The following is a 24923-nucleotide window of genomic DNA, read 5'->3' on the forward strand; positions in this document are numbered from 1 at the left end:
TTGTTATGTGAATCTTGTTGATTTGTAACGAAAATGGCTACCGCTCGTTTTCGAGACAATTCCCAAATTACCTGACGGATTTCAGACTTACTAACTGCTAAAGATGATGTCTGTCGGCGGCAGTCGCAAGCAAAAAGATTCTGCGATTGAACTTGGTAAGTAAAAATCCTTTCTCTGCCGAAAAGATATATTAAACACAGTTTGAATGGTCGATAACTGAACCCTCCTTTCTATTTTCAGAACTGTACTTTCTGATTGAGAGATTTCTGTCGACTGGACCATGTAAGAGTGCCGCTACTGTAAGTATTGTTCCTTATTTCGATTGTTGAATACTTCATCTACAACATGTATTTTATATTTTACGTCTATTTTCAGGTGTTACGCAGAGAATTGGATGAACATGGGGTAAGTGCTCGACAAACAATTTATAGTAAAATAAACGGCATTTACGGCAGATTGTGATAGAAAAGACGGGAAATGCGCTTTTATTTTGAAAAATTATTGTGAATTAACGATGGAATGACATGTTTTGAAAATTTACAGAAATTTGAAATATGGTCCTTTCTTTCATTTTAACACAGCTTCTACCCAAAAGAATTGACTGGGAAGGTGGAGAACACGAAAGAAGTTTTGAAAGTTTGGTAAGATTCAGAAACACATGGTGGCAGTGTAGGCAAAATTTTTATTTCACAAATAAAGTATCTTGCATAACGTATTGAATGTATTTTAAATGTTGCAAATGTGTTGGAAGTTTTATTTGATCAAATAATGTGCATTTTACCATTTTATTCCAATTCAGTAATTATTTATTTTATTGGAAAACAGCCTTGCAAATGCAGAGAAAGTAAAATTAGATTGACCTTTGACGTCATAGGATAGACACTTGCTTTAAACCAATCGCTGAAATCCTTGTCAGAATAGAGCATTTTTGATTGGTTAATAGGAAATCCATTCTCATCTACATATAGTCTTGTTCTGTTATCAGATCAGTTGCGCAGGTTCGAAGTTATAGTCTATTTCAAAATATAAAATTTAATGTTAAACTTGTAGTAGTAAAACTGATTTCATTTATTAATGGGTGAACACTTAACTGTTTTTCTCAGTACTAAAATGTTGTGAGGCTGTATCAGTAATCAGGTGCTGTTTTACTATAAATGCACTTTTGTGATATATCACCTAGTGGAATATATAATATATGCTGAAACAGCAGTTGAAGTAGGTGATATCAACTCTGAGTATAATGAATTTGTAACATCACTTCTTAGAGTTGAATAGGACTCAAAGGCCACTTAGACCATATATTAGTTCAGGATATTAAAGAACCCAAATTCACAATTAAATGCACTTAATTATAACACCTATTCGGATAAGTGATACCAGTCCATTGTGGTATCAACAGTTAATACTTAATTTGGTGTTGCATCAATTCTAATTAATAGAGGATATCATGTATTCCCTATCAACTTGTTGTCACCTTTTTCTGTAAGTGTTGACACTATTTTGAAAGATAGTGTCACCTATTGAAAGGTAGACTTACAATTTAATTTCACTCTGTCTTTTTAACTATATCACCTACTTTAATAATACCACACATACAGACTTGCTTTGGTAAGGGGCAGACATTTTTTGGTTTAGGGTAGGTTTATGTTGCTTGGGGTCAGGTATCTTTTACTGCCCTAATTATCAATTTGAGAGCTGAATGCTTTTCTCTGTCTACCTTTTCAGCTTGAGCTGAATAGACACATCGGGTGCGACCATCTTCTTAAAATATGTCAGCGCCTTGGTCCATTAATGGACGAGAAAGTCCGACCCAACATCATGGGAGTGAAATCATTGCTAGGGGCAGGCTCCCAATCCTTGTTACGGACACAGCGCGGTATGTACAATTTTCTTCTTTGTTCGACTAAACAAGTGAACTTTACCAAGGATTTAACAACAACTGTCATAAGTTATTGAGTTCAAGTGGTATATAAATTTTTCATACAGTCCTTGCAATGGTATTTGTAAAAGATATAACCAAAATTAAAATAATTATGGAAATAAGGTGTGTATTCATCAACATTCCAAGTCTGAAATTTGGATTTTCTTTTCACTTTGTCATTGTTTAGTGGGAACAAATTATAACGAAACATGGCATGAGCTTTGCATTCTGCAGCTGCATACAACTATAAAAATTATCAGTAAATCAATACCATTATTACTCTATTTAAGCCTAAGTTTCAGATTTTAAATGTTGATGAAAGGACGCCCATATGTCTAGTGTAATATAAACCAACATTTACAGAGGGGCCTCCGTGGCTGAGTGGTAAAGATCACTGTCTGAATCACTTGCCCCTCATCAATGTGGGTTTAAGCCCCGCCTGAGGCACTGAATTCTTCATGTGAGGAAGCCATCGATCTATATCCAGATGGCTAACAGAAGATAGGTGGTTCTACCCAGGTTCCCGCTCTTGATGAAATAATCCACAGAGAGGCACTTGGGGTCTTCCTCCACCATGAAAAGCTGGAAAGTCGCCATATGACGTATGTCGGCATGACATCAGAGGCAACAAAAACCAATAATAGACATCTGCAGGACAAAAGATTTTGTGTAATACATACTGAGCTAACCAGGGGGTCACATTTAAATTAATATGCCATGTTTTATTCATAAGAATATTTTTATGGTATACATAATTTTATATGTCTTTTTGAGTTCATGCAGCAGTATATAACGATGACTTGTTATTTCAGATATGAAGAAGTTGTCATGGCAACCACAAGCTCACCTAGCACTCCAACATGGTCGTGCAGCATTACCACCTGTTAACCTCGTACCACCAAAATGGCGTAAGTTGGACTCCCATTACAATTCTCACATATGAAGCTGCCTGATTACCTTTAGCACATCTATGTGGAATAGCTTAAGTACTGATATTCATAACCAAAAAATTAAACCTGAAGTCGAAATGAAGTGTGTCTATCATACAAATTTACACGTGAAGTTTGGGTATTTAGTTTTTGTTTTTTTTAGCTCATTTGTGATGAAAGTCATATGCATAAGTTTCATGTCTGCTTCCTAGAAAAACCAGTACTGGTGTTATTAGAGAAGATATGGTGGTGACCCCAGTGGGGCTCAAGCCCATGACTGTTTGGTTCAGAGGCCGACACTTTAACCACTAAAATCGCTGACCCCCTCACATTTAAATTGTTCTCTATTATCAGTAAGTCACTCACAAATCTGCACTATAATGGCAAAGTTATTGGTTGGAATATTAGCACAGGCTCAGCATAATATGTTTTCAAAGTATCAGAGAGTTCTTTAAAAGGATAACCATTCTTTTTCCCCATCATTTTTATTACATTTAAGAATGGTTTCCATGTTCAGTCTTATCTCAGTTCTGCAAGTTAGTGTGTGTTTTTTTTGGTTTTTCTTTAATCCAGGTATTATTCTGATTTAAGTAGTTTTAGATATGTCTGTTGCTTTTTATATTTTCAGAATATATACATCGTAGTAGAGAGCTTACTAGCCAGACATCTCTGAAGCATGTGATACCAATATCCATGTATACTCGTATACAGCAGCACAGTCGCAAGCTAGGTCATCTGTCAGCTGTATATTGTGCATTGTTTGACAAGACTGGAAAGTATATCTTCACTGTAAGTTTCATACTGTAAATCAGCATTGAATTGATGTACCATGTAGTGTTTTCTTTGGATCATCAGAACAAGTGCTCATTAGTAGCTATCAGCTGTTGTTTAGTATGCTCATATTCTGTAGAATCAGTACTTTTCGTGGCAGACTTAATTTTCATAGATTCTGTGGATTTATCAATTCAGGATAACAAGCAAAGTTCTCTTTCTTTTATCGTGATAAGTGATCATGTGTTAATTTGTATCACATTGAAATCGGCATTTTAGCCACAAAATTAAATGATTTCACGGTACTTCCCTACTTTAGATAGCTTGGTATATTTGCAGTTCTGTCCAGATTGTAAATGAAAACATGTAGCTTTTAACATGTAAAACCAAGGATTTTTGTAATTTATTGATTTTATAAAAAGAAAAAACACCATGATGTGAGAAAGAAATATTTATTACAGGCAGCAGACGACGCCCTAGTGAAGATCTGGTGGGTATTTGATAGTCGACTTAAAGCAACATTGAGAGGTCATGCAGGGGAGATAACTGACATGGCCATTAATTATGAGAACACTCTCCTGGCCTCTGGTAGCTGTGATAAAACTGTACGAGTTTGGTGTTTGAAATCCTGCGCTCCTGCAGCTGTTTTACAAGGTCATACAGGAATGATTACATCATTACAGGTAAACATTGCTAAATTTTTCTCTACAATTTTGGAGTCGATATCAGTATGCTGGTAATTATGGCCAACATTGTTATGAAGATTTGATTTAGATTTTTGCAGCCATTGATCTGTTAATCCAAAGTTGTATAACTATTACGTAAAGCTGTATTTGATTAGCATTAAATTTCAACTTAGATAACGATTACATAGTGAAACCACTCAAGCATTGATAGCTTGACCCCCCCATGCTAACTCAAGCAGTACCATTTCATGCAGTCCTCTGTTGTTCTCCTTATATTTTAATGTAAGGATAGTCGAAACTGGGTCAGTTTGACCTTGAAAGCTTGGTGTTTTGCTATATTTTAAAGGTTGAATTTAAGAACCATTAGGTCAGATACTTTCAGTTTATATACTGCTATTCTATGGACTAATGTGTATCTGCTTGTCCATCCCTCTGAACTGGCTGGTTAAAAAATTGGTGGTTAAACCTTAAAAACTTGCTTAAGGAGGTAGGTTACCTTTATATTTGTATGTGCGCATGTCCAACCGGAAGCTAACGTGACGATTTACGACGACGTTTACGACAAACTAAATGTGTTTGTATATTCATTCTTCTGAAAACAAATCATAGACCTGTCTTCGATCTGACGCTTTATGGTTTAATAATGCAGAAATAATGAATAAATTGCCGCAGAAACGCTTCAAAACAATGTTGCCTTAAAATGACGTCATTGACGTCATGACATTACGTGTCAGTTACCGCGCAAAATTAATAGCTTTTATCTTGAAAGTACGTTATTCTGTGCATTTTCTTTATTCAAACTATTTTCAAATAACCATTATTTGCTGAAATATTTTTTATGAGTCTTTTGCTCTGAATAATAATCAATAGTTTGCTTCTTTTATGTAGTTATATTGAAATGTTATGCGGAATGTAAGAAAATGGATGATGGTAACCAGTGTTATTTGGAATATAGTTTGGTGAGAACCTACTTGTTACGGCCATTTTCAAATAAAAAATCTAGCAGTTTGATTTGTAATACCTATTTTACAGGTTCCGTTGATAATTTGTTACTTATATACTAAAACTAAGATCTAAAATTGTTCAAATTTCAGTAGAAAATTGTGGTTTCTTGAATTGAATTGATGTTACCATGGAAACGAAGCCCGTGACCTATGTATCTAAATGTAAAATTCAAAAGCGTAGACACTAGTCTATTTAAGAAACACAGCTTCGGCTTTTTATTTTCATTTCAACAATATCCATGAGAATAATAGTAGCATGCTGAACGATTTTTTCATGAAAAATGCCAGACGAGGGGTACTGCTGTAAGTATTCTAAGCTTAGAAATTTGTTTGAATAAATGCAGATAACACGAAAATATAACTTACGTTAGAAATAATATGTTTTAAAGCTACATCAGCTAGAAAGATAATCTTATTCAATATTATTTTATAAGAAATTACGACAAAAAGCAAGATATAAGCCATTTTAAACATCTCTGTTGCCATGGTTACTTTAAACTTTAAGAAAAATAGGTTACCATGTATAGTGCTTGGTATTTTGCTAATAATATTCACCCAAATATTCCATGTTGGTCATTTACAGAATGGCACTGAAGCCGTCGAAAACCCCAATTTTTATACATAGTTGTTTAAAATTGAGAGAAAATGCGTTACCATGGAAACACGAGCCCCGCGACATATACATTTTAAGCTTATATTAGAAAGCTAACGTGCATACTAGTAAAATTATAGATTATGCTGACTTCTACAGATATCAATGAAACTAAAATACACTGAAAAGTGTTAAATATCCGCATTTTCCTTCTTCTTTCAATATGAAATACCTTTGGAGGGTCATGTTCTTCAAACCTGTATAAAAATTGAACTTGAAGGGACAGAGACAAACGAAACTGAGATTTTAGCAGTTAAAACTTCATATTACACGAAATGCAAAAAGATGCTGCGGTTCAACTAATTTGAATTTACCCTTGTAACAAGGTAACCTACCTCCTTAACCAAAGCATGTTCACATATTGATGCAGATCACTAAATTCTGTATGCCAGTCTTTTGTTGGACATATGTTTTCTTCCTGTACCTGTGGAAGTCTGGATAGAAGTATGTGCCTGTTCAGTAAGCTGAGTATTTTTTCTTGCAATAGAACCAGAACTATACAGAATTTCTTGGTCACTGTAATATCTAGGTCAAGCTCAATAAACAGTCAGTTTGGACTAATCTCCCAAGATTTACACCCCTTGCCTGATAAAAAGACAGCTCTTTATGCCATTACTAATAATATTGAACATTGCTTTCAGTTTTCTCCAATGGTAAAAGGCAATAGACGTTACCTTGCTTCAACAGGAGGTGATGCTTGCGTCTGCTTCTGGGAATGGAATGTCACGGATAACTCTTTCAAGTTAGTATTGTGGCTTTTATTAACTCCTATGAACCCAAGACTAGGTGTGTCTATTGTCCTGTCTCATAGGCTTTTACCTGAGAAAGCCACAAAATAGCTATTTTATGCCAAAACTATGAAATTTGTTGCTACCATAATTAAATAATATCACAGTACACTGTGTATTGAAAGATGGGTCAAGAGAGAAGTGTAGTCCATACACACATATATGTAGAATTGCTAGCTATTGTAACCCAAGAATGTACATCATATACATATATGTTTAAAATATTATTTACACATTCAAGTTTTTGAAATAGCTTCTTTGTCATATGTTTGAACTTGTTTTATAAATTCAGCATGAAAAGACACTCGAGTATTATCCTCTTTTTATAAAAAGATATGTAACTGTTGTAATAAAGGTTATTTTGAATCAGTATATAGAAAAGAAGAAAATATCTAGACCTGAACATTAAGTTTATAATTTCAGTTCTAAACCAGTGAAGTATATAGAGAAATCTCGTGCTGGTGCTCAGGTACTGTGCTCGTCATTCAGTCCTGGTGGAATGTTCTTTGCCGCAGGAAGTACAGATAATGTGATACGCATGTACCATTTTCATACGGGGTACCCAGAAAAGATAGGAGAACTTGAAAAACATACAGTAAGATTGGAAATTTCTGCCTCTACTTTTGAAAAAAAACACTCATTTTATAAAGATGTGTTTGATACTGGAATATTTTTTCTGTTGTCTGAAAAAACTTAGTTCCCATGGTAACTGAATTTTTCATGCTTACATTAATTCCAGTTGTAAATGACTGCATGTACATAGTGAGCAAAGAAGACTGCACACTTAAGATTTATTGTGTAATTTGTGTTATATTATTTATTAGACTGAATATTTTGTTTACAGTCAGTTCTTAATATTCAAATCTAATAATCTTTTTATTACATACCCATTGTTTTATCTATAGGTTCCATTGAAACTAAGCAGAGTTTTTAAGAGTATGCAATAATTGAGATACATTGCTATCTCTGAAAACATACCAGACTATTAAAATCAATATAGCTTTTTCATAAGTATTAATTTAGCATTTAAGGAACATACTTGACAATAAATTACTCACAATTATTTTTGGTATCACATTATAGCTAAAATAACATGTAAAACACCAGTAACTTGAGGTCACAAGGTAAGAAGAAAAACTCTGAAGTTACCCAAGATTTGGAGTGGCCTAAACATAGAAAATATATGTATGAAAGCGCTCTTAAATGAGACCATTGCGCAAGCAATAGATGCTAGAGTGGATGGTGTTTCACTGTGCCTATAATGGTATATAAACTTGAAAATAAGGTATTACCATGTTTTGAAGGACCGTGTGGACAGCATTGGCTATGCTAATAATGATAACAGATTTTTGAGTGGGAGTAAAGATGGAACAGCCTGTATCTGGAAGTTTGAACGGAACGAGTGGAGAAGTCTAGTCCTTGATATGACTCTGGAGGCACCAAAAAGGTTAGTTTTCATTGTCATATTTTGTTCTTTGTTTCTATTTTAAACCGTGTTATATTTTACGATAATTTGTTAGTCCATGGGTAATGTAAATCATTTAAGCTGGAGCAGATCAAACTTGCATGGACATGGGGACAGTAGCCAGCAACATGGAATACAAGCCCTTTACCAAGTGTGCTACATTTCATTTCAATCTGGGACTAAGGAATATTGAAATTTTTCTCTACATCAGTTAGTAAGTAGCTTTCATCCTAGAAAGGGGTGAAAAATATTTGTGTAAAATAACCCTGATATTTGCATTGTACAGAGAAAATGACAGTGATGATGACGAAGAAGAGAAAAAGAAGATGAAAAGTAGAAACCGCAATGACGACGAGGATGAGGATAATAAGTCACAAAAATTGAAGGTCACTATGGTCGGCTGGAATATTGACGATACCCTTGTAATGACAGCGATCAACGATCATTCACTCAAAGTCTGGTGCTCCTTCACTGGCAAACTGCTGTATCGATTGAGGGTATATGTTAAAACCGTGTTAAAATTTCACTGTGTGTAACTTTTTGATACACAGGTTTGAAATATATCTCATAAAAAGGCTATAAATTTTCTGGCTTTAAAGCACACAAAAGGTATCTTATAAGCCAGCTCTATGGCTACCTCACATAAAAGAGTTTGACACCTGGCAAGGCTGGAACCCACAGTCATGACCCTCACAAACTTCCTTTCCTTTGAACATAAACAGGAGTTCAGGGCCCATTTTGCTTAAAGCTAATTCACACTGATGAAGTTCTGCAAAGATGTCTGTAGCAGTATAACTGACTTTCATGTAAAATTTCATCATAATATATGCTAATTTATCAATAAAACAAGCAAAAGGAAGATCTAGCTTTTTAATGTCTAAGTTTCAGGGCTCGGGACTGCATTCTCTAACTAGATGTGGCCAGGTATTTGCAAATATCAATATGATATATGATAAGATGTTGTGGAAAAAAATTCTTAAATTTTTTACAGCTTCTGAAACTTCACTGTTTCTGCAATTTCTTCTCCAATCCGCCTTACTTTTAACCACTGAAATGGCACTACGGCAGATTTTACATTTTCTCTCTCAGGGGCATAATGAGGAAGTGTTTGTATTAGAGCCTAGCCCGATAGATCCTAGAATCATGATGAGTGCTGGACACGATGGTAACATCTTTATCTGGGATATTATAAAAGGACGTCAGGTTAAAAGATTTTTCAACAGGGTAAGTAACAATAGATTTTATCCAGACTTTGAAACCAAAACAATGAAAAAGGTATCAGATTTTTACTGACAGAGATTAAAGTGAAAATCCAAGATGTTGTTTTTGAATTTTGACCTGGAATTTTCCTTTCTATAAACTCCTTATTTCAGTTTTGTTTTTTCTGGAAATTTAAAGACCATTTCCTGTTTTCCTAAATTGACTTTTTAGAAATGATGAAATAATTATGCAAATTGCAATGAAAATTGCATCTTTCACAGAAATTGAAAACAATTTTTTTTTCTGTGCACTTTGAAGAAATAAAAAATATGACATATCTGGAAACAGTGTTTGTTGGTTTGTTATTTAATTCTGTTAAAATTTACAGATTGAAGGTCAAGGTCATGGTGCTGTATTTGATTGCAAATTCTCGCCAGATGGTACGATGTTTACGGCAACAGATTCCCATGGACAAATGATGATCTATGGGTATGGGGAGAATGAGAGATGTAATGAGGTAAGCTTTTCTTATCTTTATTTCTGTACATGTAATTATAGAACCAACATTATAAAAACAGATTTTAGAAAATTGGATTTCCCAACTAAGTTATCAAACTTCTGAAAATTCTATTGACATCTGATTTACTGAGTAATGGTTGTGTTAATAATTTTGTAAAAAAAATATTTTGAAAGAGAAAAAATTTTGTTTACTAGAAAAGAAAAATACTATGAAAACATTATTATTCGTGGGAGACCAATTTTTGCAGATTTCCAGGTTGCATCATGTAATTGAGTCCAAATCAACAAATGAAATTGCAATTCATTTTAATAATATCTTCAAAAATCTGAAATCGTAGAATTCTTATATCCGCGAAATACCGGTTTTTGATAAAATCATGAAATTTTACGCCCATATAATTGCGACATGTAAACAGTGCATAATAACATACAGTTCCTGTTTTCTTTGTTTAATAGGAAAATAAGTTGGATCATATTTGAATTGATTATAAGTTATTTATCACTTTGATCATTTTTAGCTTCCAGATCAGCTGTTTTTCCATACAGACTACCGTCCACTCATAAGAGACTCCAACAATTATGTCCTGGATGAACAGACGCAGCAGGCACCACACTTGATGCCATCACCATTCCTGGTGGACATTGATGGCAACCCATACCCACCTGACATACAGAGGCTTGTACCGGGTAGAGAACACTGTAGGGATGATCAGCTTATACCAGAGGTAGCTGTCAATGAAGAAGGTAATTATTTTGAGCTTTTGTCACAAGTTAATGAGAATGATCAATAGGCGAAATCTGAACGTAGTGTTGAAATGGACCAGTTTCAGGGTTACATTCAAAGGCTGGTCACAAAACTCAATTTATAAGCTTGGAACATGGTTAAGTAAGCGAGATCCTTGTTTGTAAAGTGATGTTTTGTAAATTTAAGTTATCTTAGAACAGATTCAAAGAGATCGTTGTACTTTACCTGACTGCCCTCGGACCAGTGTAAAAGTTTGGTTTTGAGAGTTTTCAGTTTAGATGGGTTTGTGCTAGATAACATGAATAGTTATAAAATTACTGAGCAAAAGTTTATTGTGAAATAGTGGTAAATGGTTTTTTTATGCATTTTTAGCTCATCTGATTTTTTGAAAAAAAATGATGAGTTATTGTCATCACTTGAGCGGTTGTCGGCGTCGGCGTCGGCGTCTGCGTCGGCGTTGCCTGGTTAAGTTTTATGTTTAGGTCAGCTTTTCTCCTAAACTATCAAAGCTATTGCTTTGAAACTTGGAATACTTGTTCACCATCATAAGCTGACCCTGTATAGCAAGAAACATAACTCCATCTTGATTTTTGCAAGATTTATGGCCCCTTTTGTACTTAGAAAATATCAGATTTCTTGGTTAAGTTTTATGTTTAGGTCAACTTTTCTCCTAAACTATCAAAGCTATTGCTTTGAAACTTGGAATACTTGTTCACCATCATAAGCAGACCCTGTACATCAAGAAACATAACTCCATCTTGCTTTTTGCAAGAATTATTGCCCCTTTTGGACTTAGAAAATCAGTTTTCTTGGTTAAGTTTTATGTTTAGGTCAGCTTTTCTCCTAAACTGTCAAAGCTATTGCTTTAAAACTTGCAACACTTGTTCACCATCATAAGTTGACCCTGTACAGCAAGAGACATAACTCCATCCTGCTTTTTGCAAGATTTATGGCCCTTTTTGGACTTAGAAAATATCAGATTTCTTGGTTAAGTTTTATGTTTAGGTCAACTTTTTCTCTTAAACTATCAAAGCTATTGCTTTGAAACTTGCAACACTTGTTCACCATCATAAGCTGACCCTGTACAGCAAGCAACATAACTCCATCCTGCTTTTTGCAATAATTATTGCCCCTTTTGGACTTAGAAAATCATTTTCTTGGTTGAGTATTATGTTTAAGTCAACTTTTGTCATAAACTATCAAAGCTATTGCTTTAAAACTTGCAACAGTTTTTCACCATCATAAGTGGACACTGAACATCAAGAAACATAACTCTGTCCTGCTTTTTGCAAGAATGATGGCCCTTTTTAGACTTAGAAAATCATGGGTAGGACAATATTTCTATTACACAAAAAAAAATCAGATGAGCGTCAGCACCCGCAAGGCGGTGCTCTTGTTGAAATTCAAGGTGAACAAGAGGTAATGGGTGATCGTGTACAAGAGCCACCAGAAGACCATGCCCCTGCAGCAGATGTTAGAAATGAACTGGAACCTGGTCCCAGTGCTGAGCTGGGTACTAGTGGTGAGGTACAGCCTAATATCCGCGCCAGTATAGACCAGATGATCGAACAGCTGGCAAGAGAGCAGGATCAGAGACGAGCTGCTCGTGGAGAGCAACCCCTGGGGTCACCACCACCACAGATGAGGTCACCTAGGGCTGGACCCTCTAGATTGAATTCAGGTATAGTACAGCCTATTGACGTAATGTTACAATATGTAGATGTAACATCTTTGCTATGGGATATAATTCAAAGTGTATATATGCGGTGTTCAAACCCGCCATGTTGACACTATTGGTGAAGCACTAAACAACTGATCAAGAGGTGATTTGGTTTCTTGTTAAGATATTGGGCACTTCCCAATTCTGTGTAATTTCTTATCCTTATTAGGTAATTCAGCCCTTTTGAGTTAATAATTTCATAGTACACATATTTATATTTTTTATGCCCCGGCATCTACTGATGCGGGAGGCATATAATGATTGCCCTTCTGTCCGTTCGTTCATCCGTCCGTCTGTACGAGGTTAACCAAATGGGACCGTTTCATCTAGCATCTACCTCTTACTAGAATGACTTGATACTAATGCAGATGTAACTTGTGACCATTCCTCATCTTCAGACATCACCTGACCTCAGTTTGACCTTGACCTTGTTTTGGACTTAGGTGCAAAATCTATCAACAAGGATGCCACCAGAGGTATCAAGCGTTTATTGAATGTAGTTCCTTGTTACATATACATTGCATTATTCTTTTTTTATATTCTATGGATCAACAGTTGCAGGTACAAGTGGCTCGCACATGGTTGGTATGAGAAGAGTTGGTGAGACAGAAGGGGTACGTCAGTCGCTTGGCAACATACTACAGGTGTCTACATCTAAAGACCTAGTAGCATTGAGTAGAAGAATGGTCATTAAAGGAATGGATCCTGCTGTTCTCAAGTAAGGGTTTTCATTATGCATTATTTGAACACAAAAGTTCTTCCTCATAGGTCAACTTTGATTAGGTATGCATTGCATATTCTGTTTGCTACTGTATAATCAAGTAGCAGTATAGCACTGCCCTTTATTATCTTGTTTATCACACATTAATCAGGCTGATTAAGTGGGCACACTTTTTGATTAAATAGAATTGTATGGTAATGATCTTGTTTATCACACAATAATCAGGCTGATTAAGTGAGCATACTTTTGATGGTACATTATATAATGGTAGTTTTTGGAGCTTTAAGTACGTGGGGTCAATAAAATGTAAAATTATTTTCCAAGAATTGAAAACGAAAGTACATACATGGAAAGGTGATTTATGATCCTTTACAGTATTCTAAATAATAGCTAATGAAATTTTAAATAGGACAAGTGATAAAGATTAAGGTAATCGCAGTGACATACATTTCTGACATTTATTTCATATCATGACAAATGTTTACTAATGTCATGTTATTTTTTTTTTCACATTTCCTCAAGTGAAGTTTAGTGATAGAAATTTATAATTTAAAATGATGAATGTTTTGAAGAGTACACAATGTCCTGATAAAATAATATTACAAAATCTTGGGTTGTATGTGTTTTTAAAAAATCATCACCATGCAAACCATCATAACCTCAAATTTAATTTCACTGAACAGAAAAGTTATCCACTGTACACTCCAGTAAAGCACTGTAATGTTGTATGGTATAATAGGGTTATTATAACAGTAGCTTGATCTGGGATGCAGTATTTGGCTCAAGTGGATTTTGCTGGATCGGATCTCACGAGGCACGCAAGCGCCGAGTGTGATCCGACCGTGCAAAATCCACGAGAGCCGAATACAAAGTCCAAGATCTAGCTACTGTTATAATGACCCTTTTATTATATATCTTTACCATTTTGATTCTTGTTTTGTTCTTGAACAAAATCTTCAATGTTTATCGATATTAAATGGAACTTAGTGAAGTTTTTATGTGCGCTATTTATAGAAATGTGTCGGGTCATGCATATTAATGAAAATAGTCTGGCAGCATACAATACGGAAGGTACAATACGGAAGTTAAAAGGTACAATACGGAATTTTTGTCTGTCTGTTCATATTTAATTGTGAAATACAAGCCGATTTTTTACAGAATTTATATAGGTATATAATAAATTGATATACAGTATATTTAAAATGTTTAAGTTAGAAAATACAAAAATCATTTAATATCATAATATCAATAGATGAGGTTAATTAAAAATTTTTATGGCTTTATTGATTAGTATGTCTGTATATAGAACTTTTCATAAGCAATGCAATTGTGTGTTTTATAGTTCTGTAAATATTTATCTGAATTCTTAATATGACATAATAGTATATGAATTTGTTAAGTTACATTATATCAGTATATTATAATATCAATAAATAAGGTTAAATAAGATTTTACGATTTCAAATTGATGACAATAAAGTTAAAAATATTTTATGTGTTGTTATGTGATACAATTAAAATGTATATTTATTCATGACATATATGCACTCAGTTAGCTAGCCGTGCTATCTTATAATTAAAATTTAAACTTTAAAATTAAAGTTATACAATATATTGGCACTGCTTTCAATAATTATTATCATAATTGCCCCTAATTTGTCCATAGTGCATCTTTAATAGTCCCTTAGTGACCCATAGTGCCTCCTTAGTGGTCTTTGATAGGAAAACTGCCTGAAATAATCTACTCATATTTTTTTTATTTTACCATTTATTCCTTAGATTTTTCTTAAGGGTCCTTATTGAACCCTAAGTCAGCCCTTAGTGGTCCTTAGTGCTCACTTAAAGGTCCTTAGTGGGCCTTTGTACCCCCTTAGTGGTCCTTAGCGGTCCTTAGTGGTCCTTAGCGGTATATTGCAGGACCCACGTAAACAAGTCATCGGGTTATGAGAACTAGTAGAAATACGTTTCAAGCATTTTGAGGGTTATTATTCAATGAAAATTGTGTTGAAAAAAATGTTGCACTTTAAATACATTACTAGCTAACCTGGTTGAAGATTTATCATGAGTGACAATGAATCTGACTTGTTAAATGGGTTAATTTGAAAGCTAGTAAGTGTTGAATTTAACAGTTCTCGTCAGTGCTGAGCAAGCATTACCACAGTCAGTGAGTCCTAGATTTAAATTGCACAGTGAGCTACCTATCTACTCTATTTTTTTTTTTAGCTCACCTGAGCAATGCTCAGGTGAGTTTTTCTGATCGCTCAATGTCCGGCGTCCGTCGTCCGTCGTCTGTCGTCTGTCGTCTGTCGTCTGTCAACATTTAGCTTGTGTATGCGATAGAGGCTGTATTTTTCAATTAATCTTCATGAATATTGGTCAGAATGATAACCTTGATGAAATCTAGGCCGAGTTCGAAAATGGGTCATCTCGGGTCAAAAACTAGGTCACTAGGTCAAATCAAAGAAAAACCTTGTGTATGCGATAGAGGCTGTATTTTTCATTTAATCTTCATGAATATTGGTCAGAATGATAACCTTGATGAAATCTAAGCTGAGTTCGAAAATGGGTCATCTCGGGTCAAAAACTAGGTCACTAGGTCAAATCAAAGAAAAACCTTGTGTATGCGGTAGAGGCTGTATTTTTCAATTAATCTTCATGAATATTGGTCAGAATGATAACCTTGATGAAATCTAGGCCGAGTTCGAAAATGGGTCATCACGGGTCAAAAACTAGGTCACTAGGTCAAATCAAAGAAAAACCTTGTGTATGCGATAGAGGCTGTATTTTTCAATTTTTCTTCATGAATATTGGTCAGAATGATAACCTTGATGAAATCTAGGCCGAGTTCGAAAATGGGTCATCTCGGATCAAAAACTAGGTCACTAGGTCAAATCAAAGAAAAACCTTGTGTATGCGATAGAGGCTGTATTTTTCAATTGATCTTCATGAATTTTGGTCAGAATGATTGCCTTGATGAAATCTAGGCCGAGTTCGAAAATGGGTCATCTCGGGTCAAAAACTAGGTCACTAGGTCAAATCAAAGAAAAACCTTGTGTATGCGATAGAGGTGGTATTTTTCAATTGATCTTCATGAATTTTGGTCAGAATGATTATTTTGATGAAATCTAGGCCGAGTTTGAAAATGGGTCATCTGGGTTCAAAAACTAGGTCACTAGGTCATATCACGTAAAAACCTTGTGTATGCGATAGAGGCTGTATTTTTCAATTGATCTTCATGAATTTTGGTCAGAATGATTGCCTTGATGAAATTTAGACCAAGTTCGAAAATGGGTCATCTGGGGTCAAAAACTAGGTCACTAGGTCAAATCAAAGAAAAACCTTGTGTATGCAATAGAGGCTGTATTTTTCAACTGATCTTCATGAAATTTAGCCAGAATGATTACCTTGATAAAATCTAGGCTGATTTCGAAAATGGGTCATCTGGGATCAAAAACTAGGTCACTAGGTCAAATCGAAGAAAAACATTGTGTATGCAATAGAGGATGTATTTTTCAATTGATCTTCATGAAATTTGGTCAGAGTGATTGCCTTGATGAAAACTAGGTCGGTTTTGAATATGGGTTATCTGAGGTCAAAAACTAGGTCACTAGGTCAAATTAAAGAAAAATCTTGTGTATGCGATAGAGACTGTTTTTTTCAGTTGATATTTATGAAATTTGGTCAGGTTGATTGCCTAAATGAAATCTAGGTCGAATTTGAATATGGGTCATCTGAGGTCAAAAACTAGGTCACTTGGTCAAATCAAAGAAAAAACTTCTGTATGTGATAGAGGCTGTATTTTTCAGTTGATCTTCATGAATTTTGGTCAGAATGATTGCCTTGATAAAATCTAGGTCGAGTTTGAACATGGGTCATCTAGGGTCAAAAACTAGGTCATATCTAAGAAAATGCTTGTTTTATCGCAAGAGACCAATTTTTTGGTCCAATCTTAATGAAAATTGGTCAGAATATTTGTTTCCATGAAATCACTAGGTCAAACATGTTTTACACTGTTATGGAGTGTTTCTTAGGTGAGCGACCTAGGGCCATCTTGGCCCTCTTGTTTTATTTTGGAAAACTCTAGTTTGTAAGATATGTTTCATTTGTTTTACTCTTTCATATTTCTAGTACAACATCAAATTAACAGACTTAAAATGTTTATATATCAAAGCAAATTTTCCTGTATATATAACTACTTAAGAGGGTGTATTCAATACTAACCAAATCATTGCTTATGTGATGTACTTCAAAACTTGGTATCAGTATCGGTAGCGTTAAAAATACAGTATTGTTTCGTCGGTATTGGTATCGGACCACTTCGCCCATAACGATATCCAATCCTAACTAGGACTGCCCTATAATTTTCAGATCATCTCCCTTTTTATGCCCCTCCGGCATCTTCTGATGCGGGAGGCATATAGTGATTGTCCTGTCCGGACAAACAAGGTTAACCAAATGGGACCGTTTCGTCTAGCATCGATATCCCTTACTAGAATGACTTGATACTAATGCAGATGTAACCTGTGACCATTCCTCATCTTCAGACATCACCTGACCTCAGTTTGACCTTGACCTCGTTTTCAACTTAGGTTGCTTTGTATCAACAAGGATGCTACTGGGGGCATCAAGCGTTTATTGAACGCAGCTCCTGTTGTATTTTTTTATATCCAGAAGACAAACTAAATACTGCTGAAGAGAATTTCTTCCATTTCCGAATTTTTTTACTGATGAACTAAAAAGGGAATAAAATGACATTTAATGTAATAATAGATAGCAATTAGAGCAAGTGCAGAGTTTTGCAATATGATTATTTAAAGAGGCAGCCTGTATCACATATACGATCACCTGCAATTTCTGACTACTATAATACTTTAGTATTTCTGTAATGATCCACACCATTAATGTAGCGCAGCTGTTTTGTTCAAATCAAATTGCATATTGGACAATAATTAATCCAGTTTAAAATATCTCGTGTTAGCACATGACATGTGTACAGTATTTACCAATTCTAATATGCTTGTCTCTGTTAAAACACTCTTACCCTAGAAGGACGTCAAATGTTTTATTGCGACCAAGAAAGAGCGCTTCTACATTTTATCTAGTGTTTGAGATTAAGGACATATAAGAATCGAAATGATTTATAGCGCAAGCGTGCTTTAATGCTATTTATATACTCAGGTGGTAATACGTCGTTCAAATGATTTTACTCAGGCTGCGCCCTCGTGAAATTATTGCGCACGACAAATAACCACCCATTGTGCATAAATAGTGTTAAAGCACTCTTTTGCTATAAATTATTTCTTAATTACAATGCTGGAAACTTGTAAAACAGTTTTTAGCTCACCTGTCACAAAGTGACAAGGTGAGCTTTTGTGATCGTGCGGTGTCCGTCGTCCGTCCGTCCGTCAGTCCGTGCGTCCGTGCGTCCGTCCGTAAACTTTTGCTTGTGACCACTCTAGAGGTCACATTTTTCATGGGATCTTTATGTAAATTGGCCAGAATGTTCATCTTGATGATATCTAGGTCAAGTTCGAAACTGGGTCACGTGCGGTCAAAAACTAGGTCAGTAGGTCTAAAAATAGAAAAACCTTGTGACCACTCTAGAGGTCACATTTTTCATGGGATCTTCATGAAAGTTAATCAGAATGTTCATCTTGATGATATCTAGGTCAAGTTCGAAACTGGGTCACGTGCGGTCAAAAACTAGGTCAGTAGGTCTAAAAATAGAAAAACCTTGTGACCACTCTAGAGGTCACATTTTTCATGGGATCTTTATGAAAGTTGGTCAGAATGTTCATCTTGATGATATCTAGGTCAAGTTGGAAACTGGGTCACATGCCATCAAAAACTAGGTCAGTAGGTCTAAAAATAGAAAAACCTTGTGACCTCTCTAGAGGCCATATATTTCACAAGATCTTCATGAAAATTGGTCAGAACGTTCACCTTGATGATATCTAGGTCAAGTTCGAAACTCGGTCACATGCCATCAAAAATTAGGTCAGTAGGTCAAATAATAGAAAAACCTTGTGACCTCTCTAAAGGCCATATTTTTCGTGGGATCTGTATGAAAGTTGGTCAGAATGTTCATCTTGATGATATCTAGGTCAAGTTCGAAACTGGGTCATGTGCTATCAAAAACTAGGTCAGTAGGTCTAAAAATAGAAAAACCTTGTGACCTCTCTAGAGGCCATATATTTCATGACATCTTCATGAAAATTGGTCAGAACGTTCACCTTGATGATATCTAGGTCAAGTTCGAAAGTGGGTCATGTGCCGTCAAAAACTAAGTCAGTAGGTCAAATAATAGAAAAACCTTGTGAGCTCTCTAGAGGCCATATTTTTCATGGGATCTATATGAAAGTTAATCTGAATGTTCATCTTGATGATATCTAGGTCAAGTTCGAAAGTGGGTCACGTGCCATCAAAAACTAGGTCAGTAGGTCAAATAATAGAAAAACCTTGTGACCTCTCTAGAGGCCATACTTGTGAATGGATCTCCATAAAAATTGGTCAGAATGTTCACCTTGATGATATCTAGGTCAAGTTTGAAACTGTGTCACGTGCCATAAAAAACTAGGTCAGTAGGTCAAATAATAAAAAACCTTGTGACATCTCTAGAGGCCATACTTTTCATGGGATCTGTATGAAAGTTGGTCTGAATGTTCATCTTGATGATATCTAGGTCAGGTTTGAAACTGAGTCAACTGTGGTCAAAAACTAGGCCAGTAGGTCTAAAATTATTAAAATCTTTTGACCTCTCTAGAGGCCATATTTTTCAATGGATCTTCATGAAAATTGATCTGAATGTTCACCTTGATGATATCTAGGTCAGTTTCGAAACTGGGTCATGTGCGGTCAAAAACTAGGCCAGTAGGTATAAAAATAGAAAAACCTTGTGACCTCTCTAGAGGCCATATTTTTCATGAGATCTTCATGAAAATTAGTGAGAATGTTCACCTTGATGATATCTAGGTAAAGTTCGAAACAGGGTCACATACCTTTGAAAACTAGGTCAATAGGTCAAATAATAGAAAAACCTAGAGACCATATTTTTCAATGAATCTTCATGAAAATTGGTCAGAATTTTTATCTTGATAATATCTAGGTCAAGTTCAAAACTGGGTCACATGAGCTCAAAAACTAGGTCAGCATATCAAATAATAGAAAAAAACGACGTCATACTCAAAACTGGGTCATGTGGGAAGAGGTGAGCGATTCAGGACCATCATGGTCCTCTTGTTAGTATTTACTTATCCAGAAAATTATTCAAAGTTTTATTCCAGAGATAATTACAAAGCTGTTATTTGTAGGAAAAGTGAGGATAATAGAATAGCACATGCTGATATGGAGGTGCGACAGTACATCCTGGAGAAACGAAAGAAGAACCTGGTAGTTAGACGAGACAGCTCTGTAAGTACAGTATGACCCGATGACCTGATGCTCTCTTGTTCCATATTTGCCACATTTTGCTCCGTAAATTCATTTGAATCTTTGATACATTATCATTTGTATCTTTGTTTGAAGTCTGTGTTATTTTATGAATGTTCAGTAAAAATGTAAGTTGCAAATTAAGTGCAAAGTTCATACATTTATATAGGTTATAAGTTTTGTGATAAGAAATATGCACGAGTTCTGCAGCAGAGATATTGTGCGATTTAACCTTCACCCTGCTAAATTTCTGAAATGGATTGGTCAGTCATTCAATTTGGACAATACCACTTGTTTATCAAAGGGGTGTTCACTGAAAATTTACTGACTGAATAGTGAACAGTGCAGACCATGACCAGGCTGCAAGGACATGCAGGCTGATCTTTGTCTGCACTGGATTGCAAAGGCAGAATCACTTGCCGCCAGCAGGCTAAAGGTTTAGGAGCAATATTATTCCTGAAGAAAACAAGTGCACATTTCTTGATGCAAAGCTATAATCTTTTTATTACATACGCATCTACTTTTATTAGTACAGTTCACCCTTAATATGATAAAAATTTAATTCTTTGGCTCGAGTAAAATTGAAAATACATGCATTGTGGTTAATGAACTTTTAAATGCGTCAACAAAAAATGTTTTCAAGCACCTGATACAAAATTTGTTTCATCGTAAATATTGATGTCTGATGTCAGATTGCAAATGCTCAGAGATTAATAATGCGTATGTAATAAATATAAAGATTTGAAACATTTTGATATAAAGATGCCATTTAACATTTAGTTATTGAAGTTTTATTTTAAGTATTTTTCCTATTCTTTTTTTTTTTTTTATTGTAAGCAGCAGAAGTTAGTTTGTATATGCAGCAAACTCTGAGAAAACTGTACTTCGGATTTGTAAGAAATTTGAAAAAACTGAGCTGTCTCAAAAAAACAATTTTCGACTTAGTTGTCAATCAGAAAAAACTAGTCAAACATATAGCTTCACAACTAAAGGTTAAAAATGCATTCCTTTTAACTAAAAGCTTCATGCATTATAGAAAAGCTACATTTTTATCATAAATGTATGTAGTATACAGTGCATTGCTTTTTCATCAGTAAATCACTGTATATAATTATACCATTAATTCATTTGTCATTTGACAGGAGCTATAACTACATCGTCATTAATCATGTATTTCATGAGAGCATAGTTTCAGGGTCATCATACTGTATACACAGGCCTCCCAGCATATGTGTAATCCATAGTTAGTTCACATATTGTACAAAGCATGCATATACCTAGATCGTAACAGATATGTAATCTGTAGTTGCACTTGCATGCATATGCTAAGAATATTACACAGGGCTCACAACATCTGTGTAATCTAAAATTAGTACATGGATACAAATTTTACACTTGCATGCATGTAGCAAGTGGACTACACAGGATTGAAGCATACGTGTAATCTGTAGCTAGTCTGTTTATTGTACACTTCCATGCATAACCTAGAACATTAACCATGACTTACAGCATATGTGTAATCTGTAGTCAGTCCATATGTTGTACACTTGCATGTGTAGTATACTAGAGCATTTTTTAACATCGGTAGGTCTGTATGTAGTCTGCAAGAACAGTATTAAAAATTTACTTTCAGAATGTCTGTACTTCATTTTCTGTGTTTTATTAACCTGTAAATTTTGTCTAATTAGCTCACCTGTCACATAGTGACAAGGTGAGCTTTTGTGATCACCCTTCGTCCGTCGTGTGTGCGTCCGTGCGTCCGTCAACAATTTCTTGTCTGCAGGATAGTGGTTTCATTTATGATTTTATTTTAACCAGACTTGCACACAACTTGTATCACCATAAGATCTCGGTTCCTTTCTTGAACTGGCCAGATCCCATTATGGGTTCCAGAGTTATGGTCCCTGAAAGGGCCAAAATCAGCTATTTTGACCTTGTCTGCACAATAGCAGCTTTATTTATGATTTGATTTTTACCAAACTGGCACACAACTTGTATCACCATAAGATCTTGGTTCCTTTCTTGAACTGGCCAGATTCCATTACGGGTTCCAGAGTTATGGCCCCTGAAAGGACCAGACTTAGCTATTTTGCCCTTGTCTGCACAATAGCAGCTTCATTTATGATTAGAATTTAATCAAACTTGCACAAAACTTGTGTTGCCATAAGATCTCAGTTCCTTTATTGAACCGGCCAGATCCCCTAATGGGTTCCAGAGTTATGGGCCATGAAGGGGCCAAAATTAGCTATTTTGACCTTGTCTGCACAAAAGCAGCTTCATTTATGATTTGATTTTAACCAAACTTGCACACAACTTGTATCACCACAAGATCTTGGTTCTTTTCTTAAACTGGACAGATTCCATCATGGGTTCCAGAGTTATGGCCCCTTAAATGTCCAAAATTGGCTATTTTGGCTTTTGCAGCCATAAAGAGACTTCATTTATGGTTTTATTTGATACAAACTTCCAAAATATCTTCAACAACAATAAATCTTGGATTCCATGACAAATCAGATCCATTCGTAGTTTCCAGAGTTATTGTACCCCCCGACAACAAAGTTGTAAGGGGGGGTATACTGGTTTCAGGTTGTCTGTCTGTCCTGTCCGTCTGTCTGTCCGTCTGTCTGTAGACGCAATCTTGTGAGCTCCATCTCTCCTTATCCCCTTGACAGAATTTAATGAAACTTCACACAAGTGATCAGTACCAACAGTAGTTGTGCATGGGGCATGTTAGGTTCTTTCAGAAAAAAAATTTGCAGAGTTATGGGACTTTGTTTTTTTGTTACTGTACTATATACATAGACACAATCTTGTGCTCACCATCTCTCCTCATCCCCTTGACACAATTTAATGAAACTTCACACAAGTGATCAGTATCAACAGTAGTTGTGCATGGGGCATGTTAGGTTCTTTCAGCAACAAAAATTGCAGAGTTATGGGACTTTGTTTCTTGTTAACATACTATGTACATACAGTCTGCATATGCAATCTTGTGCATGCCTAATCTACCAAACCCTTACACACAATTTAATGAAACTTCACACAAGTGATCAGTACCAACCCTAGTTGTGCATGGTGCATGTTACATTCTTTTAGATAAATATTCTGCATAGTTATGGGACTTTGTTTTTTGTTACTTTATTGTATACATACAGTTTATATACATACAGTCCACGTAATTATGCAATCTTGTGTGCGTCAAATTGCAATGTACTGTGTCAGTGCATGCGGGGGGTACATTCATCACCTTTAGTGATAGCTCTAGTTTTATATCTGATTACCTCCCCTGATTGTAGTCAAAATGGATTTATATCAGTAAGTACTTACAGGACTTATTTGAAATTTCATTATTGTCATTAGTTGGACCGAGGCAATCAGGGTATATAACTATGGACTGATTTTATGTCAAATTACCTCCCTTTATTTTTGAATTTAAAATGGGTATATCTCTGTAACTAATGAAGATAGTGATCTGAAATTTCATTTATGTTAACAGATTTATTTGGCAGATCCTTCTTTTGTTATCTTACAATAATTTTCTTTTGAATTACTTCCCTTTTACGTTACTATAAATAGCCTATTTTTAGTAACTATTTTTATTATTAGGCCAGTAAGGGAAAAATCTGAAACAGACGATTTTCTCTTATAATTGGTACCAACAATGGTGATGGTAACTTGCATCCAATTTTTATAAGTGTATTTTTGACATATCTAGTAACCTTTGTACAAGATATTTTTTTGGTGTTTTTGAGTATGAAATTTTCTTTGATCCTTTTTGTTCCTGTCCTTTGGACTTAGATATTTTTTCTGAGGACCTTCTTGTCCTCAAGTGCAGTGATAACAGGTGAGCGATATAGGGCCATCATGGCCCTCTTGTTGATATTCATAAATTTTAAATATGTTTTGAGTAGTATCTCTTGCATTTCGGTACAAAGGTTATCTTGCATATGAATATTTGGTAGGAGTTATCATAAAGTTAGGTATTACATCTTAGTGTGTTAAATAGCTAACTTCAGATTGCATAACCAAGTTAGGCATTGTAGCTTACAGTTATAACGATCTAAATTTAGGCATTGAAGTACAGACTGGTAGAACATTGTCCAATGTTATGAAGCTAAAGTTGCAGACCGGTCTCGAAACTGGTATTGTGAAATTATTCCATTTCATGGGTATAAAATGTTTGGTCAAAATGGTTTGTTGAGAAACGATTTTAGATTTTCAATTATCAAGTCTCCAATCTTCACTGGCATAATATTATACCTATATTATTTTATTGAGAACCTGCCATGTTAGCTCAGTAAATAGGATAAGATTATGTATAAAGAGGTGTCTGGTGAAGTCCTTGGGGAGGTGTATGTTGTGATGATTTGATAAA

At 35.2% G+C, this 24923-nt stretch overlaps 1 protein-coding gene across 5 annotated transcripts in view; it reads left to right on the forward strand.

Moving 5' to 3' along the window:
• The first annotated feature begins 19 nt into the window (after nt 1-19).
• The window catches only part of LOC123552857 (bromodomain and WD repeat-containing protein 3-like), a 52581-nt gene continuing 27677 nt past the window's right edge, over nt 20-24923 (forward strand). For 4 of the 5 annotated variants that reach the window (XM_053541095.1, XM_053541098.1, XM_053541099.1 and 1 more), the window contains exons 1-18: nt 20-155; nt 241-299; nt 376-405; nt 582-641; nt 1726-1876; nt 2734-2829; nt 3479-3639; nt 4083-4304; nt 6605-6705; nt 7175-7346; nt 8056-8198; nt 8503-8713; nt 9306-9440; nt 9805-9933; nt 10454-10679; nt 12089-12361; nt 12956-13118; nt 20431-20530. In XM_053541095.1, coding sequence (XP_053397070.1) covers nt 104-155; nt 241-299; nt 376-405; nt 582-641; nt 1726-1876; nt 2734-2829; nt 3479-3639; nt 4083-4304; nt 6605-6705; nt 7175-7346; nt 8056-8198; nt 8503-8713; nt 9306-9440; nt 9805-9933; nt 10454-10679; nt 12089-12361; nt 12956-13118; nt 20431-20530 — 2484 coding nt within the window. In that variant the 5' untranslated portion in view covers nt 20-103. The remainder of the gene's footprint in view (nt 156-240; nt 300-375; nt 406-581; nt 642-1725; nt 1877-2733; nt 2830-3478; nt 3640-4082; nt 4305-6604; nt 6706-7174; nt 7347-8055; nt 8199-8502; nt 8714-9305; nt 9441-9804; nt 9934-10453; nt 10680-12088; nt 12362-12955; nt 13119-20430; nt 20531-24923) is intronic. The other variant, XM_053541097.1, reaches the window with a different exon arrangement.

The sequence above is a fragment of the Mercenaria mercenaria genome, chromosome 4, assembly GCF_021730395.1.
Source record: "Mercenaria mercenaria strain notata chromosome 4, MADL_Memer_1, whole genome shotgun sequence".
NCBI lineage: Eukaryota > Metazoa > Mollusca > Bivalvia > Venerida > Veneridae > Mercenaria > Mercenaria mercenaria.